This window comes from Corvus brachyrhynchos, unplaced genomic scaffold (genome assembly GCF_000691975.1).
Source record: "Corvus brachyrhynchos isolate BGI_N302 unplaced genomic scaffold, ASM69197v1 scaffold11, whole genome shotgun sequence".
In the NCBI taxonomy this organism is placed as follows: Eukaryota; Metazoa; Chordata; class Aves; order Passeriformes; family Corvidae; genus Corvus; species Corvus brachyrhynchos.
The window spans coordinates 6,439,010-6,461,459 of NW_008236965.1; the positions used below are offsets into that span (position 1 = coordinate 6,439,010).

Genomic DNA, 22,450 nt, shown 5'->3' on the forward strand with positions numbered 1-22,450 from the left:
GGGAGGAGGGGGGGCGGTGGGGAGGAAGCAAAAAAATGAGAAATAGATTGCTTTCACAAAATAAGTGGGAAAAGACAAAGCTAAAAAATTACAGAGTTACATATATTTTTTTAAAACCTAATGACTGTTAACAGACAACAACTGGAAAGACTGGATTGAAATAATTTTCTTTCTAATGTCCATTTGTGGTGAATACTTAAGAGGAAATTATTCAACCTAATGGTAGGTAGAGAAGTGTGACTTGTATTTAAGAGAGCACTTGTTTGGACATCAGAGGTAGGAAACCAGGACTCTGAAGTATTATGTACATGACTGTTTTTTGTTAACAACTGTAGAGTCTGATTCTGCAAACACTAAGGTATGTGATAGTGGAACTATTATCCTGAACACAATATATATGAGTACAGCAATACAGATCTAACATGCAAAATTATTGGAGCCTTTGTCCCTGTTATAATTTTAAATGATTGATCTCTGTTTTTAAATCTCTGTTTTAAACCGCAGAAAAATACCGAGAAAATACATACTTATCTTGGAGCAGAAATTCTGGTTGCTTTTTGTTGCAATAAAAATAGATTTTGTCCTTTTATATCTGTAGCTTCATGAGCTTTCTTTTAAAAAATCAAAGTCTTGTTTGTTGTCAGAAATAGTTCTTAACTTTGCTTTTTAAAATTTATTCAGAAAACCCTATGACACATAAGATAGAACACATGAAAGAAAGTAATTCTTTCTCTTTTCCTTTCCCTCCCTCTTTTTTTTTTTTTTTTCAGAGAAGTAACTTAAAATATGTGTGTGGTGTAAGAACGTGTGCTGAAGTCTCATGTTTCAGGTAATCTTCTTTAAAATAATGGGAGTCTAGATTGCATCAGTTAGTTTTAAAACTGCTATGCTATTGGCAGGAAGAAAATGGGATTTGAGCCAAAATTTGCCTGTGTTACTGCCAAAGTCTGTATCAGATTTAAGACACATGCTTCTGCAAGCTTCCATGAAGGTTGTGAAAAAAGTTTTAATACAGAGTTGGATTACAGCTCTCGGCTCAAAACACTGGCCATTACACTACCATCTTAAAAGCCTGCTGTAACACGGAGCACAGAATCGAGCAGATTTCTCACATTTTCTGGACCACAGATGGATATTGAATGTATCTTTGTGTCTTGATGGAAGATATTTTAACTTCATTAACTGGAATCCATACCTGATCACTTGTGAGTGTGTATGTGTATACATACAGATATAGATCTATTTAAAACCTTATCATGATTTTATTTCAAGTGTATCTAAGATCTGCTTTAAGAAATTACATTCTCTAGAGGAACTTACAGTTGTTTTGAGCAGCAAAGGGACAGATATTTACTCTTGGATGTTGGAATCCTTTGTGAGTTTATAAGAGAAATTCTGGAAGCTTTTCTGTGCTGGTGGAAGAGAAATGCCTTTTGAAACAGACACCTCCAGCTGTACGACAACGACTCCGTAGTAACCTGTGGATTTTAAACATCAGAATGTACAAACCGTGGGCAACTGTGAATATTTTCATAGTTTCTTTTCTACATCTGCTGCAAGGATCTGACTATGAGAATGGGTCTGTGAAGGCAAGTGAACTTTATTTACTGTGATTCTTAATAATACAAGCAGCCAGAATTACCTATATTTAATGTGCAAGGTAGTGGGTTTCTTGCTGTTTTGGTAATGTGTTGTTATTTTTTACTTTGGTGATGGTTTAGTTGCAGAGATGTTTAGCAGCATAAAGGAAAATGAATCTACAAGGAATTTAAATTAATATTCTCTGTTTAATATTTTTTTAGTTTTTTTACTAGTTATTAAGTACTTGTTCTATACTTTGTTCTTGAGTTAAAATTTTAGTTTCAGTCATGCAAAAGAAAAGAAAAACCTGAAAAAGAAGTGTGAATCAGAGTATTTAGAATATTTGTTAAATACATTTTTTTATTTCAGGTATTTATAATTGCAGGAATTAGTATGCTAGTATTGAAATTTTCCCTGTAAGAACATGTGTTCATCAGTTGTTCACTTGTTTGCCAGATATGAGAGAAACGTTTTTCTTTTGCTTCATTAGAAAAAGTTATATAGGAATTTAAAATAAACAGCAGCTAGTAATAATAAAGCACATTGCCTGGACATTAACTTTTCTTCTGAATATAATACATGAAACAAAATTTAAGCTGAAGCCTCACCGTGAGAGTAGGATCTTTCAGATCTGACTTTAAGTCAATGCGAGAATATCCAGGACAATCACTGCGAAAAATCAGAACAAAAACTGGAACAAGCTTCTACATGTGAAGTCTGTTCAAAAATGATTAATTCAGTGTGTGGTCCACGACAAATTATTTGTTTTTCACTAGCAGAGCAAAACAAGATAATATTTTTGTTTTCACTTCAGAAAACCTCCTGCTTGCAAGCAATGATCACACACTAGTCTGTGAGCCTGCTGCATGCTGACCTGTGCTTTAGAAAAGAATGCTAAGTTGTGTGCCTAATTGCAGATTGCTGCTGCCAGCCCAATAAGTCAGCAGTGGTGAGCAATGTGTGCCTCAGGATGGTTGATGCCTGCTGACTGTTCACAAGCTTTTAATTTACAACCTCAGCAATCAATTCTTTGAAGGCATTAGGACCAGAGTAATCAGCCGTGTTTAATGCATTAACTTTGTGCACTCCATGACAAATCACCAGTTTCATACTTGTAGGAATCACTGCATTTAAACCAGAACGTGCTTTCTAATACAGAATAGTAACCATTTTAGAATTGGCAGGGATGATAATTCTGTCCTTGTGTGGGACACAAGTTTATTCAGCACAATAGTAAAACCACTGGAAGGTCCTTTAATTAAAAACTTTGAATCCATATCCACTTTGCCAAGAGTAAATGCAAGAGCTCTTCTTGCTAGCTTACACTGGCTTACAGTTTATTCACTGTGATAGGACTGTCCATCCAACATAGGTACAATTGTGATTCTTTTCACTGAAATTTGGCTACCACTGTCAAGCAGCCAGCTTAGCCACAGGCTACTGTTGTTGAAACAATTCACTGACAGTTTCCAATCCTATCCTAAAGGAATCTAATAGATCACACTCAAAAAGGTATCGCACTCAAATGCTGTATTTCACTTGCATTGGCTGCTGATTGCCAAAAGGAAAAGACTGGCTTTCTGCTTGTTCTGGCTCTTTTGGTATAGACAGAGGTTTTTGGCTAAACTGTTTGTTTTTCTTTTAATGTTTTACATAGGATGTTAGCTTTCTGGGTTGTTTTCTCCTGTATGAGAGAACTGTGTGTGTACATATGTGGAAATACACCACAAAAAGTCCTTCATGTTACAGTGTTGGATGGTACACAGGGTTATGACTATTTTTACCATTTGCACCTCACACTGAGTTTGCAGTATGCAGAAATGATGTATTGCATTCACCTACCCTACCTTATTTTTGTAAAGTTCTTTAAGATCAACAGCAGTATTGCCTGGATAAAACCCATAAGGTCAGGATTCACGTAATACACAGCTAATGAGACCTAGGAAGGGTTAGGCACCAGCAACCTGCTCTATCCCCCATGGTATGAATCCAAGTTAGGTGAGCTCTGCCCAAGACACCTGAAATTTTAAACCTGTTTATGGTTTAAACCATCAGGTGGTATCAGTGTGGTATTATGTGATAGAGTTTTGGGGCACTAAGGATTTAAACATTCTCTTATTCCCCTTCAAATACCCTGATTAAAGGTATGAATGTTAAAAAGCTTATGTACAAGCTGCCATGATCCAGCAAGTATCTCCATGGCAGCTGGCTTTTCCTAACCCTTCAAAAACTTCATCCTCTTCTAGGCACAGGAATCCCATGTACATGTATTCCTTGCCTGTCAGAGCTCCTCCTTCCTTTCTTCATTCCTGACCTGTTCTATTCCTAGCATTTGACCTGTATTTCCTCACTTCCAGGACTCAGGGACTCAGTTTTCTCACTGGTCTCTTTGTGCTATCCAAGTGCCACCCTCTTTCCCACTTGCTTCCTTCTGGACAGGGATCTCCTTCTTCTCTCTCAGACCCTCAGGAGTTCTGTCCAAGCACCTCAGAGACAGCCCTAATGGACACTTTTGTTTTCCAGTCATATCTGACCATGGTTCCCCCTTCCCTTCTCCATCCATAGCTTCTTGCTTTGTCCCTGTGATTTTAACTTACCCAGCTTTCCTTTTCCTGACCCGTTTCTAGTTCTGATCTCCAAAGATGATGTCAGCCTCTTTGGCCAGGTCTTGCCCTCTTCCATCAGTATTCATCTCCTTCCCCTCCTACAGGCAAATCCAGCAGGTTCTTATCCCTGGATGCCACAGCCCTGTGGCCTGAGGAGGAAGAAAGACAGATCCTGTGCTCTTGGCCCCATAGGCTGGACCTGGACCCATGGGTGGTCTGCACCCATGTCCTGCTCTACTCCTGAATGGACTGGAATCAGCACAGAACCTGACTGCTGCAAAGCCCTGGGAGATCTCTGCTGCTGCTCTTGGAGGCTTTTACATCTGGGTGTTTTTTTTTCAAAGATAGAAGTAGACACATCTGGACCAAAAAAGGTTCCTCAGGTGTCAAAAATTCACATCTGTGATTCACTGCAGGGAAACAGAAAAATTGTTTGCATGGATAAAAGAGGAGCTTCATCCTCCACTGCAGTCAAACCATTGTGACAGAGAAAGCCAAAAAAAATTATTAAAATAATTTTGAGGCAGACATCTAGTATGGAAAGCTTCAGCCTGAACATCGAGTGTCTGGCGGTCTGAGGCACAACTGGAGCACAGGCTTATGGTGGGAAGCAGTGGGCAGCTGCAGACAGGGGCAGCACAGCCACACAGGTGTGCCACAGGGCTCGGCTCCAGACCTGAACTGATGTCAAGGCTGGCCCTTGTGCACCAATGGCTTGGTTCAGGATGCCAACCTGAAGTCCTCATGGAAGAGTTAGATTTCCACACACATTTTCTGAAGACTGAGAATTATTTTTTAAAGGTTTTTTCATCAGGAAATGCTTTAAACATTCCTTATTGAAGTTTTTGTCCCGACAGTCTCTTACGTTTTGGAACCTCTCAGCTAGAGAACCGCAAATTTCTTTCTGTCTCTCCCCCTCAAATTTTTCCTCTCCTAGAGCAGCAACAGACATAAACTACTTTTTCCAGAATTTTAAAATTAGATGCGAAGAGCTATGTCCGATATTCATCAGAGCTGAGGCAAATTTTTTGCCAAAAAAAGCCAACGATCCATCAGAGCTGCTTCTGCCTTCCAACACTAAAACCGCCTCTCTAATGAGGCTGCAAGTCTTGATCTCTGAGAATTTAAGTCTCATTGCTCCCTGCTCTATTCTGCAGCTTCACATTATTAATAAAGTGTTGGGGACAGGCAAGAGAAAGGGACAACTGCTCGGTCCCAAGTTAAACAGAGTCACAACCTTTTCCTTTTGCAGAGGTGTTCTCCACGTGTTGAACCCTCCTTTGGTTTTGTTAAAGAGAAACCTGCAGTGGATAGGCCTGAGGAGTGTCCCTGAACTATAAAGCTGCCTTCTGATCAAAAGAAAGAGGGGTTAGATGGGCTTAGCTGGGAGGTAAACATGGCTGCTCTCTGTTACATGCACTCATTTCCACAGCTAAATCTTTTTTACTTCTGCACTAAACACAGTTAAAGCCTCAAGTGGTCGCTCTTGCTCAAAAAGATCTTCTTAATCTCCTGTCACTGTGAACTCAACAGAGGGGGAAGCCATTTTCCAAACACAGCTGGTACATAGCCCTTGTCCACTGGTGAGAGTGAAGCAGCACTTCCCCATCATCCTGAGGCCCTGGACCACCTAAGTGGAGAATGCCTTGCCCTTGGGAAGGCATGGAAATATTGGAGAGCCATCAGACCACGGGCAGAAGAAATCAGGGAGTTCTTTACATCTCCTTTCTGAGAGCCAGCTGCAGTCTGTCTGTCTGTACAACTGAAACAGAGCCCTGAGAGGAAACCTGAGCAGCAGAGCTGGCTGTAAGCTTTTGTCTCTGTAATTATAACTGACACTGGTTTTCAGATAGATCTACACAGCTCCCTAAAACCTGCTTGCAAATGTTGCTCAGTTTCTAGAAAAGTTAGATTCTAACAAATCATCCATGTCATGGGATTTCTTCCTCAAAGGCAACCCCTGAAATTCCAGCAAAATGCTCAACTGCTAGAAAAAGCAACTTGAATTGTCATTGGAAATAATTTCTCTGTTTAAATGAGGTTTTTGATCCTCAAATCCAGCTTCCTTTCAAAGTTAGGAAACTCTTCTAAACAAATATTATGAAATCGCAGTTTTCAGAAATATTTCATTCTCCCACTTTTGTCTGCTGCTTTTGATTCTTTGTGATTACCATCTCTGATAGGGTTGATGAGCCAAAAATGTGTGAAAATATACTTACAGCACTCCTGCAGAAATGATTGTTTGTGTTTTTCCTTCAGAAGTGAGAAGCTATCAAGGAAGTTGTGAGGAAAGCCAATTTGTTTTGACTTAGCTGCTACTGTCTTGACAAGGTACACTGAAGGAAAACAGAACAATCTTGTATTGTTGTCATGCTGCACAGCACCCGTCCTTGGCTCTTATCAATTTGGAAAGGCAACTACTAACACACTGCCACTTTATCAAGAACAGTTCTCACTCATGAGAAATAGCAAAAAAATCCCTCCCAGCTGCTGATCCAATCCAGTCCATCTCAGCTAGGATTGTAATGTCTGAGGATAGAGCAGAGCTTGGAAAAGTACACCAGGCTGCGTAGATTAATCAGATGCAGCATTCAAGAAATCCAATAATCAGCAGTTTGAAATTAAGACAGCACTAATTAAACTTTACCATCAGTTGTAGCTCACATCTGAAGGTCTGTGAAAGCAAGGGGAGGCAAGAAGGCAGGTTCAGAGGGCAGTGGGCCATCTGTTTGTTAATTAGTGGTCTTAAGGCAACCAAAACAAGCCATCAGCTCAGGCTTAGCAAATGTTGCTTGTGTCTGTTTTCTGCAGCCTACTAGTGCTTTCTCCCCACAGGCATTTGTGGTTTTTCTAACCACTGGTGTGGTGGTATCAGTGCAGACTCCCACAGGAGGCAAACAAAGCAAAAGTCTGCCTGAAAACAGGAAAACAAACTGGCTGGTGAGACCTCTGCCATGGTGCCTGCAGATTTTGTTCTGATCAACACTGTCCCTATTCCATACAAGGTTTACTTGTGTCTTATCTCCTGTGGATGCCATATTGGCATTTGGGAAAATAAATAAGGTACAGTTGTTGTAGGTGATAACTCATTTATGCTTATTCCCATGAAAAAACTTGTACAATACTTTTTATAGTTATCAAACAGTGGGATCTGTGTTTCTTTTAGGCCTTCTTCTCAGGGCAAGTAAGTCCAGTTAAAAAACTGGCCTTTGCCCTTGGGCTTGGCTTTGCGATGTAGTCCCAAAAATGACTGTATTGCTGAGGGGATGCAGTGAAGTAAATATGACACAGTAACTTTCCTACAGAAACCCTTACTCCTGAGAAATTTCTTGTTCCTCTCACTATGTGCCATTCCCTAATCTATATCTCCACCTGCTTCCTACCTCCCCAGCATGCTTTTCAAATCTTCATACATCTTGTTGGGATTTGAGGAGTGGAAACAAAATGCTGAGTGCCCCCACTACAGCTGCACACACCCCCTTTGCCCATGGGAAGACCAAGCAGAATTTTTTTTAACATCCCCGCGAAGGAGATGGGCTTCTGCATCAATGAACAGCAGAACAATTGCACAGGCTATTTTAGTCTCCTTGCATTAAGAAAAGTCCAGCTTCCTTCCTTTGTGAAGGACAGCTGTGTATCTTTTATATTTTCCCCCCGGTGATTTAACGTGTGCCGCCACTCAGCTGGTGGTAGGACGCCATCTAGGGTCGTCCTGCTTCCACAGAGCCGTCCTGAGCACAAACAAGGTGCAGTTGGACTCGTGGGATTTGGCAATCCAATGTGGGCACCACATGAATGGGTCTGGAAAGGGGTGACTGCCTTCCTCACTCCCGGGATGTCAGAATGGGTTTGTCTGAGCCATGCTTTCATGGGAAGCATGCTGTGTTGGGTTGGAGAATTCACGGTCACTGGCCGCAGTGTGGTCACTGTTCGAGTGCAGCTGGGGAGGGAATTCTATTTGAGTCATGTTGAATTGCGAAAAAGTTGCATCATGTTACTGTATCATATGTCACTTTGCACATAGAGAATGTGCCATAAAGACAGGCAAAACCTTTCACTTTAATTAGCAGTGTGACTCAGAAACCATGTTAGGATACTTTTCCGAATTGCTAGGGAAATATTACTCAAGAAAAACTACAATTCCAGGAAAATGTGTGCATGTGACTGGGGTAACATAAGTTCATTCATTGTTGGCAATGGCTTTGCTTTGTGAAGTGACATTTTGAAACCCAGCTGTCCAATTGGCTAGTCACACATCCAAAACATTTATTAAAGTGTCTTGGGGCAAACCCAAAACCTGGTGAAAGCGCTAACTGAAGGACCCTTCATCACATTGAAAAAATATTTTCAAATATTAAAAGAATACATAGTCATCTGATTTCATCCAGGTCTCTGTTACTGAGCCATTCCAAACTCACTCTCCAAACCCTGGTGACTTCCAAGGAATGGACAAATATCAAGAGACAATGACCACAGCCTGGACATGCTCTTTGTAAACACATTTAATATGCTATTTTTGATGTGTGCACCCTGTCACAGTGTCAGGCCAGCACCCAACCTTGTGCACAGTGAAGTGATACTGTTCTAGCTGTGCTCTGTATTGAGCAGCACATCTGCCTCAACACATCGCAGCAATGCAAGACCATATGAACAAGCATACAAGCAGAGGTTCAGAAAATGTATTGCAAGACTCCCAAGGCTGTCAGTAGAATTTAGGACATATCAGTGAGTCACCACACTGGACATTTATGACAAATCACCTGTGTTTTTTTACTTACCAAGTGAATATACTTTGTGTGGTCACCGTGGGAGGGACCTAAAGGTAAACTTTCAATGTAGATGACTCGGCTTGAACAGGAAGAAAATCCGTATCTTAGCAGACCAACTTTTTTCTTTCATCTACCACTCGAGCTTTTCCATTACTGCCAGCAAACTGATGCACAGTGGATGCCGTTACCTTCAAGATCACAACTGGGGGATGTTTCCCATGAGAGCCAAAAGACATGGCTGTGGGAAGAAGCATCTGTTTAATGAGAGTTGTAGCTGATACTCAAAATATTTGCTGGCTGGAAAAAAAGTGCTCCATTTTGGTATAAAGACCTAATTGGTTAAAAGTATATTGTTATGAGAGGTATTTTGATAAAATTTTATCAGTCTCTGCTTTGGACATGAAAAATTATATGAAATATTCTGAGATTCATGCTTCTACAAAACCATGTCCAATTCTGATGTTTTCAGTTATTTGCTTTGAATATTTTGGTTTATTGAAGAGAGACTACAGCAATCAAAATGTCTCATCTCCAAGGATTTTTATAATGTAAGCATGCTACCAAAGTGCAAGAAGTCTGATTTGTTTGCTGTAGCATCACAAAAGATCTATTCTAGTTCAAAAGGCCACTCAAAATATAAAACAGCTGTTCTCTTGAAGCCACAGAGTAGTTAATACGATTTACTCGTGGAAACATACCATCTTCAGCTAAAGTTTTATCACCACCTTGACCACCAAGTTTAGAAAATGGGTAATTACGTCTCCTTCTTCAGTGGAAGTTAAACTGGAGCCCAAGAGACAGACTCTCAAGAGGGCGTGTCTGGAGGAAGCTTTTTACCACACTGAACATGTGGAGGAGCTCTCTAGAACTTCCTCCTCCTCTGGCTTTGTGTCTCAGTCAGAAAATGTACTGACAAGGTTTTAGCAAAAGAGGCCCTCAAACATCACAAATGTATCAGTGAGAAATGTGACAGCCTCAGATCAATGTCCCCCTGTCAGCCCCCTGCCACCTCATACAGCACCTGGCCAGACTATGAGTTTGACCAATTTATGTTCCTCCCAAACCCACAAGTAACATATCTGCCAGTCCTTCTTTCTGTGCTCTGTCAACTCTTCACTGCTCTTCTTGCAGGGCAGGGCTCTGTACAGTTTCTCTTCCAGCAGCCATGGCTCACAGGACTTCAGGATGAAGTGCTGTGATCCCACAGTCACCCTTTCCTGAGAGGATGCACGGCCAAGGCCAACACTCTCTAACTCTCAAGGCAGACTGCAGAGAGGTTTTGCACGGATTGTGGGTGAGGGAAGCAAAATTTTCCTGTGCCTGTTCTTCAGTCCTTGAGCTTTTTCAGGGGAGAAATTTCGTCCCCTTGCATATTTTTTTGCTATATAGTTGGACAATAGACCTGTATGCTTTCAATACAGCTCTCAGTGGAGAAATCACCCTTTTTAAAAAGCGACAGCTGGAAATTTTCCTCACAGAGCCTAAACTTGTCCCCACTATAAACAGAATGCTCCTTCAGGTTATTAATGCTGTACCTGTGATGATCAAATGAATGTTCAGTCTGGACAAGGCACTGCACTGAGAGAGATGAAACATTTTTAGAAGACATTTGAGTATTAGTTTACAACATTTGAAGGCAGAGTGAAGTACTGGATGTTCCTGAAATTTCATCCATGCTTCTGAGATGACAAAGACTGTAACAGCCACTTAAAAATCCCATGACAAGCCCATCATGTTTCAGAGAACAATTTTAGTAGGAGGTCAAAATATCTAATTGTTTTGTCTCTCTGTGGTCATATTCACTATAATTAAAAATAGCTTATTTGTGCACTAATAATGTACAATCATGCTTCCAGAGGGAATACAGTCAGGGATGCAACTTCATACATCAGAATTTCATAGCTGACAGAGAATCAAAATCATTATTTTACTGGAGCTGTTGAAAAGTAAATGCTCTTTCTCTCCTCAGAAATGAAATACAATGTGATGATAAAATTACTGCATGCTAATATGTGTCAGAGTTAGATGCCTCATGGTAGATATTTATGGAGTGATGCAGTTGTTTGTTAATACTGCTGTAAGTCACTCCTCTAAGCCTCATGTTTTCGAGCTGCAGAAGATTCACTCTTTTATTACCCGTTATGCAACACCCCAAGGATACAAGATGCTGTATTATAGACAATATTTGTTATGATGAAATTTGGCAATGGTTGAGCCCCTGCTACCTCAAAGTCATGGCCTGTCACTCTGAGCAATATCTTCTGTGCTTCCTTGGTACTTCCTTTGGATGAATGGCTTCCTCTCTTTTCTCTTGCCTTTTGCTTTGGTTACAGACACCACGTTAGGTATCATCTCTTTATTTTGTGTTTGCACCTGACTCCAAACTCATAGGAGACACAATAATGCTAAAAATACTACTACTAATGATGAAAACCCCCAAAATAGTTCTTCTCACTGCAAAAACTCCACACAAGCTTGTTACTCTTACCAGGAAAATGTAGTTCTTTGTGTTGCCTTCACAATTTTTCATGCCTTCATTTGCCTGCCAAGAGAGAACAAAACTTTTCCACGGGAACTCCCTTGCAGTTCCCTGGCCACATCAGCTCACAGTCTGTGTGCTGTGAGCCCACAGCATGGCTGGGCAACTACACCGTGGCTTTGAGGCAGGGAATGGAGTGCTTTCCCTTGCCAGTGCTGGCCTTCAGCCAGTCCCAGCTCCTTCTAACCCTGGTAGAGTTGCACTTCCTGGATGGTTATATTTGTGTACCTAGTAAATTGCTTGTACTTTGGATTAGGAGAGGTTATTTAATCTCATTTGACTACTCTCAGGTGAGTGGGATTCAGGTCTCCTCCCTACAGCTAAGATGGTGATCTACCAATTCATCCTTCAGCATCAGAGGAGAGGAACAGGCAGTTTGGGTGCACAGTTAATTCAACAGGCTTTAGAATGAGATGAATGTTCACCCAGTGCAGCTATTTTTCTTCATTATCTATAAGAGGAGTCTCAGATAAATAGTTCATATTCATTTGGGTGAATAGAATCATAAAATTAGATTATTTTTTATTTTTGATAATTGTGGGGTGGCAGGGAACTGTAGGCACTCTACTTCCACAAGATGAGCCTGCAACTATAATCAGCTTATAGACTGTGGTAAAAACACCTTGGGGAATGCATCATGGAAGAAAAGGAGGTTGTTTTCAGGTGTAGCATACATAGAAGCAAAATTCCTTGGTATTTTCATGTGGTGATGACTCATCTACCTAGTATTTAAACTGGCTTGAATATAGTTCTGAGATTAGCCTTCAGGCAGCACTGGAATAGGGGGAATTCACCTTCTGGTTGCATCAAGTCTTTGTCTTCTACATGGCTTCTCTTGAACTGAATGCAGCTGCTACAGCTGCGTAAAGCACACAATGCTGGCATAAAGGTTCAAAATGTCCTCACATGCTGCCAGTACTCTTTGTGCTCAGGTGCCCTCACTTTGAGACAAAACTTCCACCCCACAGATTGGTTAATTTTCAAAGTTTTAGTCTGACCTTATCTTAAGCCTGTTTGGCCAAGTTTGTGACACAATGGCATTAAGAGAATCATCGTTGTGCTATGCAGCTACAATCTGCTTTTGCTGGCAAGATAAATCTGTTACCTTCTTTCTATTGCTTAGCTGCTGAGAGGATGGATCATAAAACAGTGCAAGGTTATCGAGAGGTTCCTTAATCATTTGTCCTGGCCCCAGACACAGTGGTAATGTTGAAAATTTCCATTGGTATTTATGCAGCACTTGCCACGATAGTATCTGTGACCCTAACTCAGAAAAACATTCCTTATCAGAAGAGTTCTTACACATTTAGCTTTAAGCAGAGGTTTACGTTCTACTGTGGAGAAAGACTGTGAGGCTGGGGCTTAAGGAAAGTAGTCATATATGTAAAGCTTTCAGGGTGTATTTCCTGGATCTGTGAGCGTGCTTGAGTACAGGGTGAAATGTAGGCAGATTGAGCAAAATATGGATTTCAATCAATTTTTATTTTTACCTTCTCATGCACACAAAATATTATTCATCAGCATCAATGCAGATCAGTTATGCATCTGTTTTCTTAAATACGACCTCACATGTATTTATGCTATAGGTCCTCAAATAAATTTAGGACCTTAGCAGGCCTTTTTTTTTACTGTTGTACTCCACATCTTTCCTCTGTTGTTCAAAATATGTCCAGGAGGTCTAGAAACACAGCATTAATGCAAAGACCACCTGTGTCAGGCTGAAAAGAGCAGCACATGCAGAAAAAAAAGGAGTTCTGCAAAGGTGGATTCATCTGTCTTTCTTAGACATCATTTTGATGTATTTTTCCTAAGCAGGAAATCTAGGAGCTAGTCAAGGACGGAGAAAAGGTGCAAACCGCAGAGCTGCAGCCCTGATAGGATATGGTCAATACTAATAGTCAAGAAAGAGCCCAGTTTGAACAGTGCAGGCTGTCTGTGGGATTGTGCATCTGTATGACATGATGCATAAGCTAAACATTGGACTAGCATAAATCAGTGGGGAAATGAACTCAGTGTCTGATCTTAGTCCGTGTCCAAGGCGGGAAAGGCCACTGAATGTATCACTGCTTTTTCTCTTGTTCCTTTCCAACGCTGACTACTTTTAGGGTTTTCCTGGAATCTAAGATTGCTAGGAAGAAGATAGATAGTCCATTATGGTTTCTTTTGGAAGGACAAGAGTTGTAATTATCCAAAAATCACAATGCTAACTTGCCTTATCATTTCCTGATGATTGTTCATAGCCAAAATAGAGGAAAACAGATATTCCTCTTTGAATTGAAGAATAATTTTGGAACATATGAGAGATCAGTGTTTTGAAAAACATGCAATTTCATTTAATTATGAGTCTGGTTTTTATCTTGGGGAATGGGATCCGTTTTTAGATAAGATACTTACAAAAATGACATTAAGAGCAGCAGCAAGCTGAGGAGGTAAGAGTAAACTACTTAAACCTACTACTTTGATATTTGTTACCATCACCATCTTGCCTAGTGTTAGCAATGCTCAGTGGCAAAGACCGTACTTCATCTCAGTGCTCTTGTTATGGGAAAGGGCATCAGGAAATTCCGTACTGGACAGGGAACCTTGTGAAGAAGTTAAAAATTCAGCTTCAAAATCTGTTCCCTCCAGGAAGAACTCAAATATAAGAAGAAGGAATACAATTATACTTTTGTTATCATGGTAGGCAACAAGCAATCCGATCAAACTGCAGAACTTGGGCAGGTGTTAGGAAACATTATGAGAGAAGGGGAAACAGGTTCACTTCAGGGTTGAATAGCTCAGGCAAAGTTGAGCAGACCTGGATCTGACAGAGAAGTGGTAACTCTGTGTGAGTTTTGGATGATCATGGTTAGGTTAATTAGGATACATTTCTCATGCAATACTGCAATGAGCACTGCTCCTTGCATTGCCTTTGACCATACCCTCCAATTTCCAAAATATGAAAAGCAGTAAGAGAAGAAACCACCTGAATACACAGGCTGGCTTTGCCAGTACCGCTATTATGCATCAATATCAGAGGTGGTTGTTTTTAATTGCCAGAATTAAAATCCTATTGCAGATGCATTTTTTTGGTAAAGACCTCTACTCATGACCCTTCTACACAATAGTACTTGTGAAGGCATAAAGTTTGTTGATTTCATTGTATTCTTTCCACATTATGGAATTTGTATAGCTTTAAAAATTAAAAAGTCCTTAAAACAGTACAAATTCTTGCTTTAGATAAAATCAATGATCTTTGCTTAACATGAGGAGGCATTGCTACTTTTTCTGTACTCTTTTATCTTAGGTTTAAATCTTATTTTGCTCATATAATAATCAGGGCTTGGTTTAGTGGTGAACACAGTGGTGGTGCTGGGTTGGTGGTTGGACTTGATGATCTTAGAGGTCTTTTCCAACCTTAACAATTCTATGATTCTATGACTAATAAAACCTCTTGATATATAAGTAAAAGAAATTGACAAGCTGAGTCGTCCCAGACTGCTGACTCTTACAAGAAGTTCTGGGATATATTTCTAAGTTCCAGAGTGCTGTCATCTCATTTTACAGGTTGTCTGTAAATTCAGTCCAGTTCAGAAGTCTTGGATGCTGATTCAGCTAGAATGTTTTTTTTACCGCAGAGAAAAGGGAAAAAAGTTAATGCTTAATAGAGTTCAGTTTTGCTATCTTTGGTCCCATTACCATGCCAGTGCTGGTCCTACACTTGCATGTTTTGCAAGAACAAGGAGACAGTTAGTGAATTAGTTAGCAGCATAGGCTGCGGTTCTTGGAACAAATAAGTCTTGACGCATTGACCTCAAGCTGAATTTCAGCTTTCCTGGATCAGCAAAATTCTGGGTATCTTGTTTGCAAATCTGTCTTGAAATTCAGTTACTGGTGCTAAGTATTCACATTCCTTCTGAGCTATTTGTCTGTAAGTATTGAGATGGGGTTTCCAGTTTTTACCACATATGAAATGCGTGAGAAATCGTTCACCTATGAAGCAGCCATCTCTGTAATGAAACATGGCAACTTGCTAGAGCACAATATAATATTCTGTATGGGCATAAAAGGAGAGCAAACAACTTTTTCTGAGTTAACTACTTAGGGAATTTTAGGTCAGTGCAAGGTATATACCCAAAAACTAACTTGGCCCATGTGTACAGGCTAACATCTGTATTGTTGCAAAATAAATGCCACAGATGTTTTTATAACAAGTAACAGATGCACTCAGTGCTTGGATTTCAGATCTCATCTAAAAATCTTCCTGTTATAGGTGGGCCTTTCCTTCACCCCCTCCCCAGTCCTATACAGAGCACTCTCTCTAATGGTTCAGACTGCTGTCTGCTACACACCTCATCAACAGCCTCTTTTACTTTGCTTTAAAGAGCTGGAATTTTATTTATGGCAGCTGGCACTGCAGCCCTTTATTTGCAAGTCAAAAAATACAGTTCACTGTATGACCAACCAGAGAGTACAGCTGAGAGAGCACTAGCCCAGTGCAACACAGAAATTTACAAAGATAACCTCTTACTTGTGTTGGAGACAATGTTTTCAGCAGATCTGGTGAGTCAGTGGAAATAAATACTCAGTGTCTTGATAAAGGTACAAACACAGATGTCAGAAAGCAGCAGCCAAAGAAAGCAGTATTATTATGGGATTCTGTGCAATATTAAGTGTTACACAGCTATTTTAAAAGTGAATATTAACTTCAAACTGATGGTGTAGGGAGTTTTCTCCAATGGGAGCAGTGGTCATGAACATCACACAGGTGGAAAATGCAGTGACTGTGCCAATGCTGCTGCACAGCTGCAGCCCTGAGGCTGGACATGAGGCCATGGCTGACTTGGGCATGACCCAAGTGTAGTCAGAATGGGAGATGGCAGATGCATCTTGCACTTTGCAACATGTTGAATGTTGCATTTGCCTGCCATGTGGATGGGCCCTCGTTCTTAGTGAAGCTTCCAGCTGTATCACCTGACCCTGCAGTGGTGTCTCATGTCTGGAACCAGAGTTTTGGCACCCAAGGTGGCTTGTTGTAGAGGCACATGGGCTGGGCTCACTGCCTGAATTGATTCAGATTGCCTGTAGGGTGGCCTGGGATTCGCTCTGGCATGACTGGCCAGCTCAGGCACACCAGTGATGTGATTGGTGTCTACCAGGTTCCCTGGAGATCAGGGACACAGTAAAGTCTGCATTTGTCAAATAGTTCTGACGGCTGTGATGAAGAGGGTGAAGAAGTGGGTATCTCCTCTTCCCAATTTATCTGGGCACAAATCCTGCAGATCAGTCTGGTGCTGGGCACTGTCAAAGAACGGGACATCTCTGTGTGCTGTTTTCCCAGGTATCCTCAGATGTCCTCAGTAACATGCTGCCTTTTGGTACAAGTGTTCCATGTGCTGCACTGGGGACAAGCTGTGAAGTACTGGCTTTCTGACTTCCCTCTTTCCTTCCAGAGGACATCTCTGTCAGCACTGGAGCGGTCAGAGCAGCAGATTAGGAGAGCATCCAGCCTGGAAGAGCTGCTTCACATCACTCACTCTGAGGACTGGAAGCTGTGGAAATGCAGGCTAAAACTCAAGAGCCTGGCCAACTTAGACTCCCGCTCTGCTTCACATCGCTCTACCAGATTTGCTGCTGCTTTCTATGATATTGACACACTGAAAGGTAGGTGCAGGTTTGTGGCCAAGTCTGACCTCTTAGCTTCAAGACCTCTCCCTGATTTGTGTGCAGGAAACTCTTAAGTAAGTAGGGGGGTTCCTAGAATACACCCATACTGGAAACAACAGGGCATTACTGGAAAGTGACTTTGTATGAAAAAATGTCAGATGACAGCCTGAGTATACCTCCCTGTTTTTTGGCCAAATCAGGCTTATTGTTCTCTGCATACTCTCCAGAGGGAAGATGTACTATGCAGGGATTTGTCAGTCCACAAAAGGAAGATAAGTCAATGTACAAAAAACAGGTCAGAATGACTGGCTGAGGGGATGGACAGCAGCATTGTGCTACATCTCAGAACTTGCTTGCAGGCAGAAATGAATGAACTTTACTGCAGGCATAGAAATCCCTTTTTTTATTAGGTGTGCTCTGATATAAGGCACTGTCCCAGCAGCAGTGTCTGTGTGGGAACTGAGAGAAAGAAGGTGGTGTCCTAACCTCGATCTGTTTGAGGAAGTTTCTCCAGAGAAAAGTAGATCTTGAAGCAACCAACCAGCAACTGAAAGTGGAGAATCACAACCTACTCCCTCATCTGGAGCAAGAATGAATACTTTTCCTTGTAGCTGTGATGCTCAAGGCATTACATATTCATGGCTGTAAAACAAAGAATCAGTTACTATATTTTGGTCTAGCAAATGGACATCCTACAGCAAATCTAAACTGCAGCCTAATGAAGGACAGGCTGAGATAATCTTTTTGTTGTCTTTACCCTGATGTGATATTATCATATCACTTTCCTTTTGGGAAATCAGATATTGCTGATTTTGTTCCAATACTACTTTTACAACAATCCCAGCCACATTCACACACCATTACTCAGCTAAATTATGTCTGAGCAAAGGCCTTAAATTGCTTCCCTGAGCCACAACACAGAAATGTGTATACAAGTGCCTATCTGAAGAGGGTTTTCATATCACAGGCATAGCTTTACAGTTTTCACAGAAATTCTGTACAGAAAAAAAGTTAAAACAAATACACACATGAAAAACAATTAAGATGGCTTTTAATAGTGATAAGTATTTTGCTTACATACTTTTACAATTCTACTCAGTGACATTAAAAATCCATAGAATTATTAGAAGGAGTACCCAGAGTCAAGTGCTGTAATCCTCAACTCCTATTGCTTATTTAGTGAACACCAACATTTCTGCAAAATTAAAATATCCCTTTGTCCAAACAGCATGATGACAGGGGACCTTATTAAATGTTACTGAGACAGGGCATATTGAAATTCAAAGGCAGAATAATGTAGCTTAATATTTATAATGTAAATAATGTTCAGGTAATAAGGTCACTATGCCACTTAGTGTGCTGTGGCTAATTTGAGATGGTCACAGGGCTGGAGCACCTCTCCTATGAAGTCAGGCTAAGAGAGTTGGGGCTGTTCAGCCTGGAGAAGAGACAGCTCCATGGAGATCCAATTGCAGCCTTCCAGTACCTAAGAGGGAGCTGCAAGAGAGCTGGAGAGGGACTTTTCCCAAGGGCACGCAGTGATGGGAATGGCTTTAAGCTGAAAGAGAGTAAATTTAGATTAGGTATTAGGAAGACACTGGAAGAGGCTGCCCAGAGAAGCTGTGGATGACCCATCCCTGGAAGTGTTCAAGGCCAGGCTGGATGGAACACTACACATCCTGGTCTAGAGGAAGGTGTTCCTGCCCTCGGCAGTGGGGTTGGAAATAGATGATCTTTAAGGTCCCTTCCAAACAAAACTGTTCTGTGATTGTATTTTACTATGGTCATATAGATAGAGTTTTCTGTTTGGAACAGCTATTAGGTTGCTTCTTATTTTCCCTTCGAAAGTCTGACTCTAGACACAGAATTGTCAGCTTCCTCATTAAAGTCAAGTTGCTGAAATTCAAGTTATAAGAAGCCCATTGGGCCATCTTCTCCATTCTTCCATTCAAAGTGGAATTATCCCAGGACAGAAACTACTTTTGTTTTAATATATTAATATGTTCAAGGTACTCAAACTCCTTTTAAAAAAAACAAGCCCATAAACATGTATTTCTTTCCCACACCCTTTCCAGTCATTAAGCAGTGACCTTTTTGCCAAGGGCATCTGTTTTGTTTTAATAAAATGTTTTAATGAGAAGGCTGGGTCAAGACTCATAATTGTTTTACTTGAGTATCTTCCACAGCACTCCGAACTCCATCTGGGAAAATTCAGGACTTTGTTCCTCCTTTCTAAAGCTTTAACAATGAATTCACTGAAAGTTTGTGTCACTTCATCTAACCACAGTCTCCCCTGAGCTGCTCAGTCACTAAGGACTGCAGCACTTTCAAGCTGGAGACTGTATCACAGCCAAATTTTTCAGCAACTGCCCTGTGCTTGGTCACAGAAAAGATCAGGGTGACCATGGGGCTTCTGAAAAAGATGTGACACCCACTTCCTTGGAGGCCAGTTCCTGTAACAGCCTTTCTGCTAAAGAAGTGGTCAATGAAGTGAGGATGTGTGTAGCTGGAAAGGTCATTGATGCTTATGTTCATTGAAGTGACATCTGAAGTGATTACATGCACATACCTTAATGAGTTTGGCAAATACTTTATTTTCTATTTTAATGTTAGGATTATTGCTATTTTGATAAACTAACTTTACTCTAGAAAATTCTATTAATTTTAATGATTATTCTTCTCTTAATTTATGCCTCTTCTTCACAATTCAGACATCAAACTCTTATTTCCTATACTCCTTGCATGACTGAAAAATGGAGCAAATCAACCCTGTGGAAGCACTATGCAGGAATAAACAAAATAATTTAAATATACAAAGTCAGTTAAGAAAAAGTTAAAAATAACAAAAGGAAAGTCAGGAATGAGAAAAATCAATGTTCATCTGAAGGCAAGGTATAGCATGTAGGTTAAAAGTATTCCAGAATTTTTCCTTTTTCAGAACTTCACTGTAAATGTAGGTACTGCTTTTACAATAGTATGGAGGTGGACTGCAATGGGAGAGCATTTTTTTATTAGTATAAGAGTTGCTTTTCATATTTCAGAAGCCTGACATAGGGGATAGAGAGGAAAAATTTTTTTCATCGTTTTACGAAGAACTTAGAGCATAAGCATTGATGACTCATGAGGAATTCCGTAACTTGAATCAAGTAAGCAAAAGGCAAAAAAAGGAGGGCCACCTCTTGACAAAACTCAAGACAGTATTATGTAAATGTCCCTATTTTCTCTGTCTGGTTCAGGCACTTAGTATGTTATTCCTTCTCATGGTCAGAATCTGACAATCAGTCAAGCCTGGTCTACTAGTCTACAACAATTCAGTATTTGAAAGATGCCCTAGTGTTTTGAATAGACGACTCACACTTGAATTCATATTCCTGTCATTCAGCCTTGAACGCCCTGATGCTACTGAGGTGTGAGACTGTTTGTCTTGGGTTCTATTGGGCAATTTGGAAATGGTGCTCTCTGGCTGACATCCACCAGGAGTACTAATACCCTCTGACCAGAATCTGTTAATCATTAATGTGCTTTTGCTCTCAGGCCCAGGCTGTACTGAGTCCACAGTGGGGCACACTCAGAGAGAGGATAAAATGACAAGGAAGGCTACCCTGGAGCAAAGGGGAACAGGGCGTGGGGCAGCTTTGTCAAATAGACACTGTGTAGCTGGGGACTCTCAGCTAAGGGAAATCAATGCAGCTCTATGAAATCTGCTGGAATTAACAGATTTTGGTCATTTGCATTGAAAGCTGAAGGCCGAAAAATGCAACAACCTCTCTGCCAGTGCAGCTGGTGTAAGTTACTGGGATAACTTTGCACTCAGACTCTCTCTGGTCCTTAGATTGATCCAAATAAGCACAAATTGATCCAAGTAAGTGCAAATGGCCTGCCAGAACTTCATTTTTATTTATATAATGCTTCTGCTTCCCCAATCAAGAGGTTTAACTTTGCCATGATTGTTCATTAAAGTGGTGTTTTCTCCAGTCATAGATGAAGAATGGCAAAAGACACAGTGTGTGCCAAGGGAAACCTGTGTGGAAGTTGCCAAAGAGCTGGGTACAACAACCAACAAATTTTTCAAGCCTCCTTGTGTGAACGTGTTCAGATGTGGAGGCTGCTGCAACGAGGAGAGTCTCAGCTGCATGAATACAAGTACAACTTACGTGTCGAAAACGGTAAATGAGGCTATTCATCTGTTTTCTTTTTACCCTGGCTCACCAAAAAGGGAGGGGAAGGAGGATGTTTGGTTTCTGAGATCCTGTTATGAAAGATCTGTCTGCACTATCATAACAAACAGAAGAATTAATTTTTTATCCATGTGGAGTGAATGCAGGAGTGTGCAATAGCATTTTACATCCATGTTGCATTATTAAAATATTGTTTATATATGTGTAGAGATGGAAAATCAGGTCCTGAAAAAGGGACTGCAGGCTCATGTGATGATCAGAAGTTTAATCTTTCTGTAATATATTATTACTTGGACCGGGGACCTCTTGAGAGCATTATCCCCTAGGAATCCTCTGTATCCAAGGTTTAACCCCACGAAATTTTGTTGTGTTGGGCCACTGCCTTTCAACATTATTGTCCTTGGCAAGAAGGCTGGCTAATAATTTTGGATCTGCAATTTTTCAAGCCAGAAAAGGAGATATATTCATCAGGAGAGACCAGATGCTCCTAATTAGCATGCCTCAGGATCTGAATGTCCCAAACCACACGTCTCTCAGGGAAAGAAAGGCTTAAACCAGTAGTCAATTACTAAATAAGTGCAACAGGGCATACCCAAGTTTTAATGACCAGTGCCAAAAACTGAGCATAGAGTAGCCAGACAGCCTCTTTCTTGTAGAGTCCCACTAGAGGCTATGTACAGAGATATCCTGCTCCAGTGGGTGACTGAGCAGAGCTCCAAGTTTAGCACTTTCAATCCGCTCTGTGGAAGAAACCATCCATTGTTCATCAGTAGTCTGGTCTAGTGGGTGGCACCCCTGCCCATGGGAGGGGGTAAGGAGTTGGAACTGATCTTTAAGGTCCCTTCCAACCAAGCCTTTCTATGATTCTATGATTCATACCCACAGATGAAGCACAGGAGACTGGTCCTCTTTGATGAACCTTCACCTTGTGCATTCCTAGGTCACTTGGCATAATAAATGAAATTCTACTCATGAGAAAGGCTTTTCTTTAAATCAGAACAAAGATCAAGTGCAGTTGTTTCAAAAAGAAAATTGAAGCCCTCATGGGGAGCAGGTCCAATTCACTTCTGTATTTATTTTGTGTTTGTTGGAATGTAATTCCACTGTGTCTGATTGTACTGGAATATAGCT

General features: G+C 40.8%; 1 protein-coding gene across 1 annotated transcript in view; it reads left to right on the plus strand.

The window, feature by feature from the left end:
* The first annotated feature begins 867 nt into the window (after positions 1-867).
* Positions 868-22,450, plus strand: part of FIGF (c-fos induced growth factor) — a 29,650-nt gene continuing 8,067 nt past the window's right edge. The window contains exons 1-3 of the mRNA XM_008629265.2: positions 868-1,589; positions 16,928-17,138; positions 21,117-21,307. Coding sequence (XP_008627487.1) covers positions 1,500-1,589; positions 16,928-17,138; positions 21,117-21,307 — 492 coding nt within the window. The 5' untranslated portion in view covers positions 868-1,499. The remainder of the gene's footprint in view (positions 1,590-16,927; positions 17,139-21,116; positions 21,308-22,450) is intronic.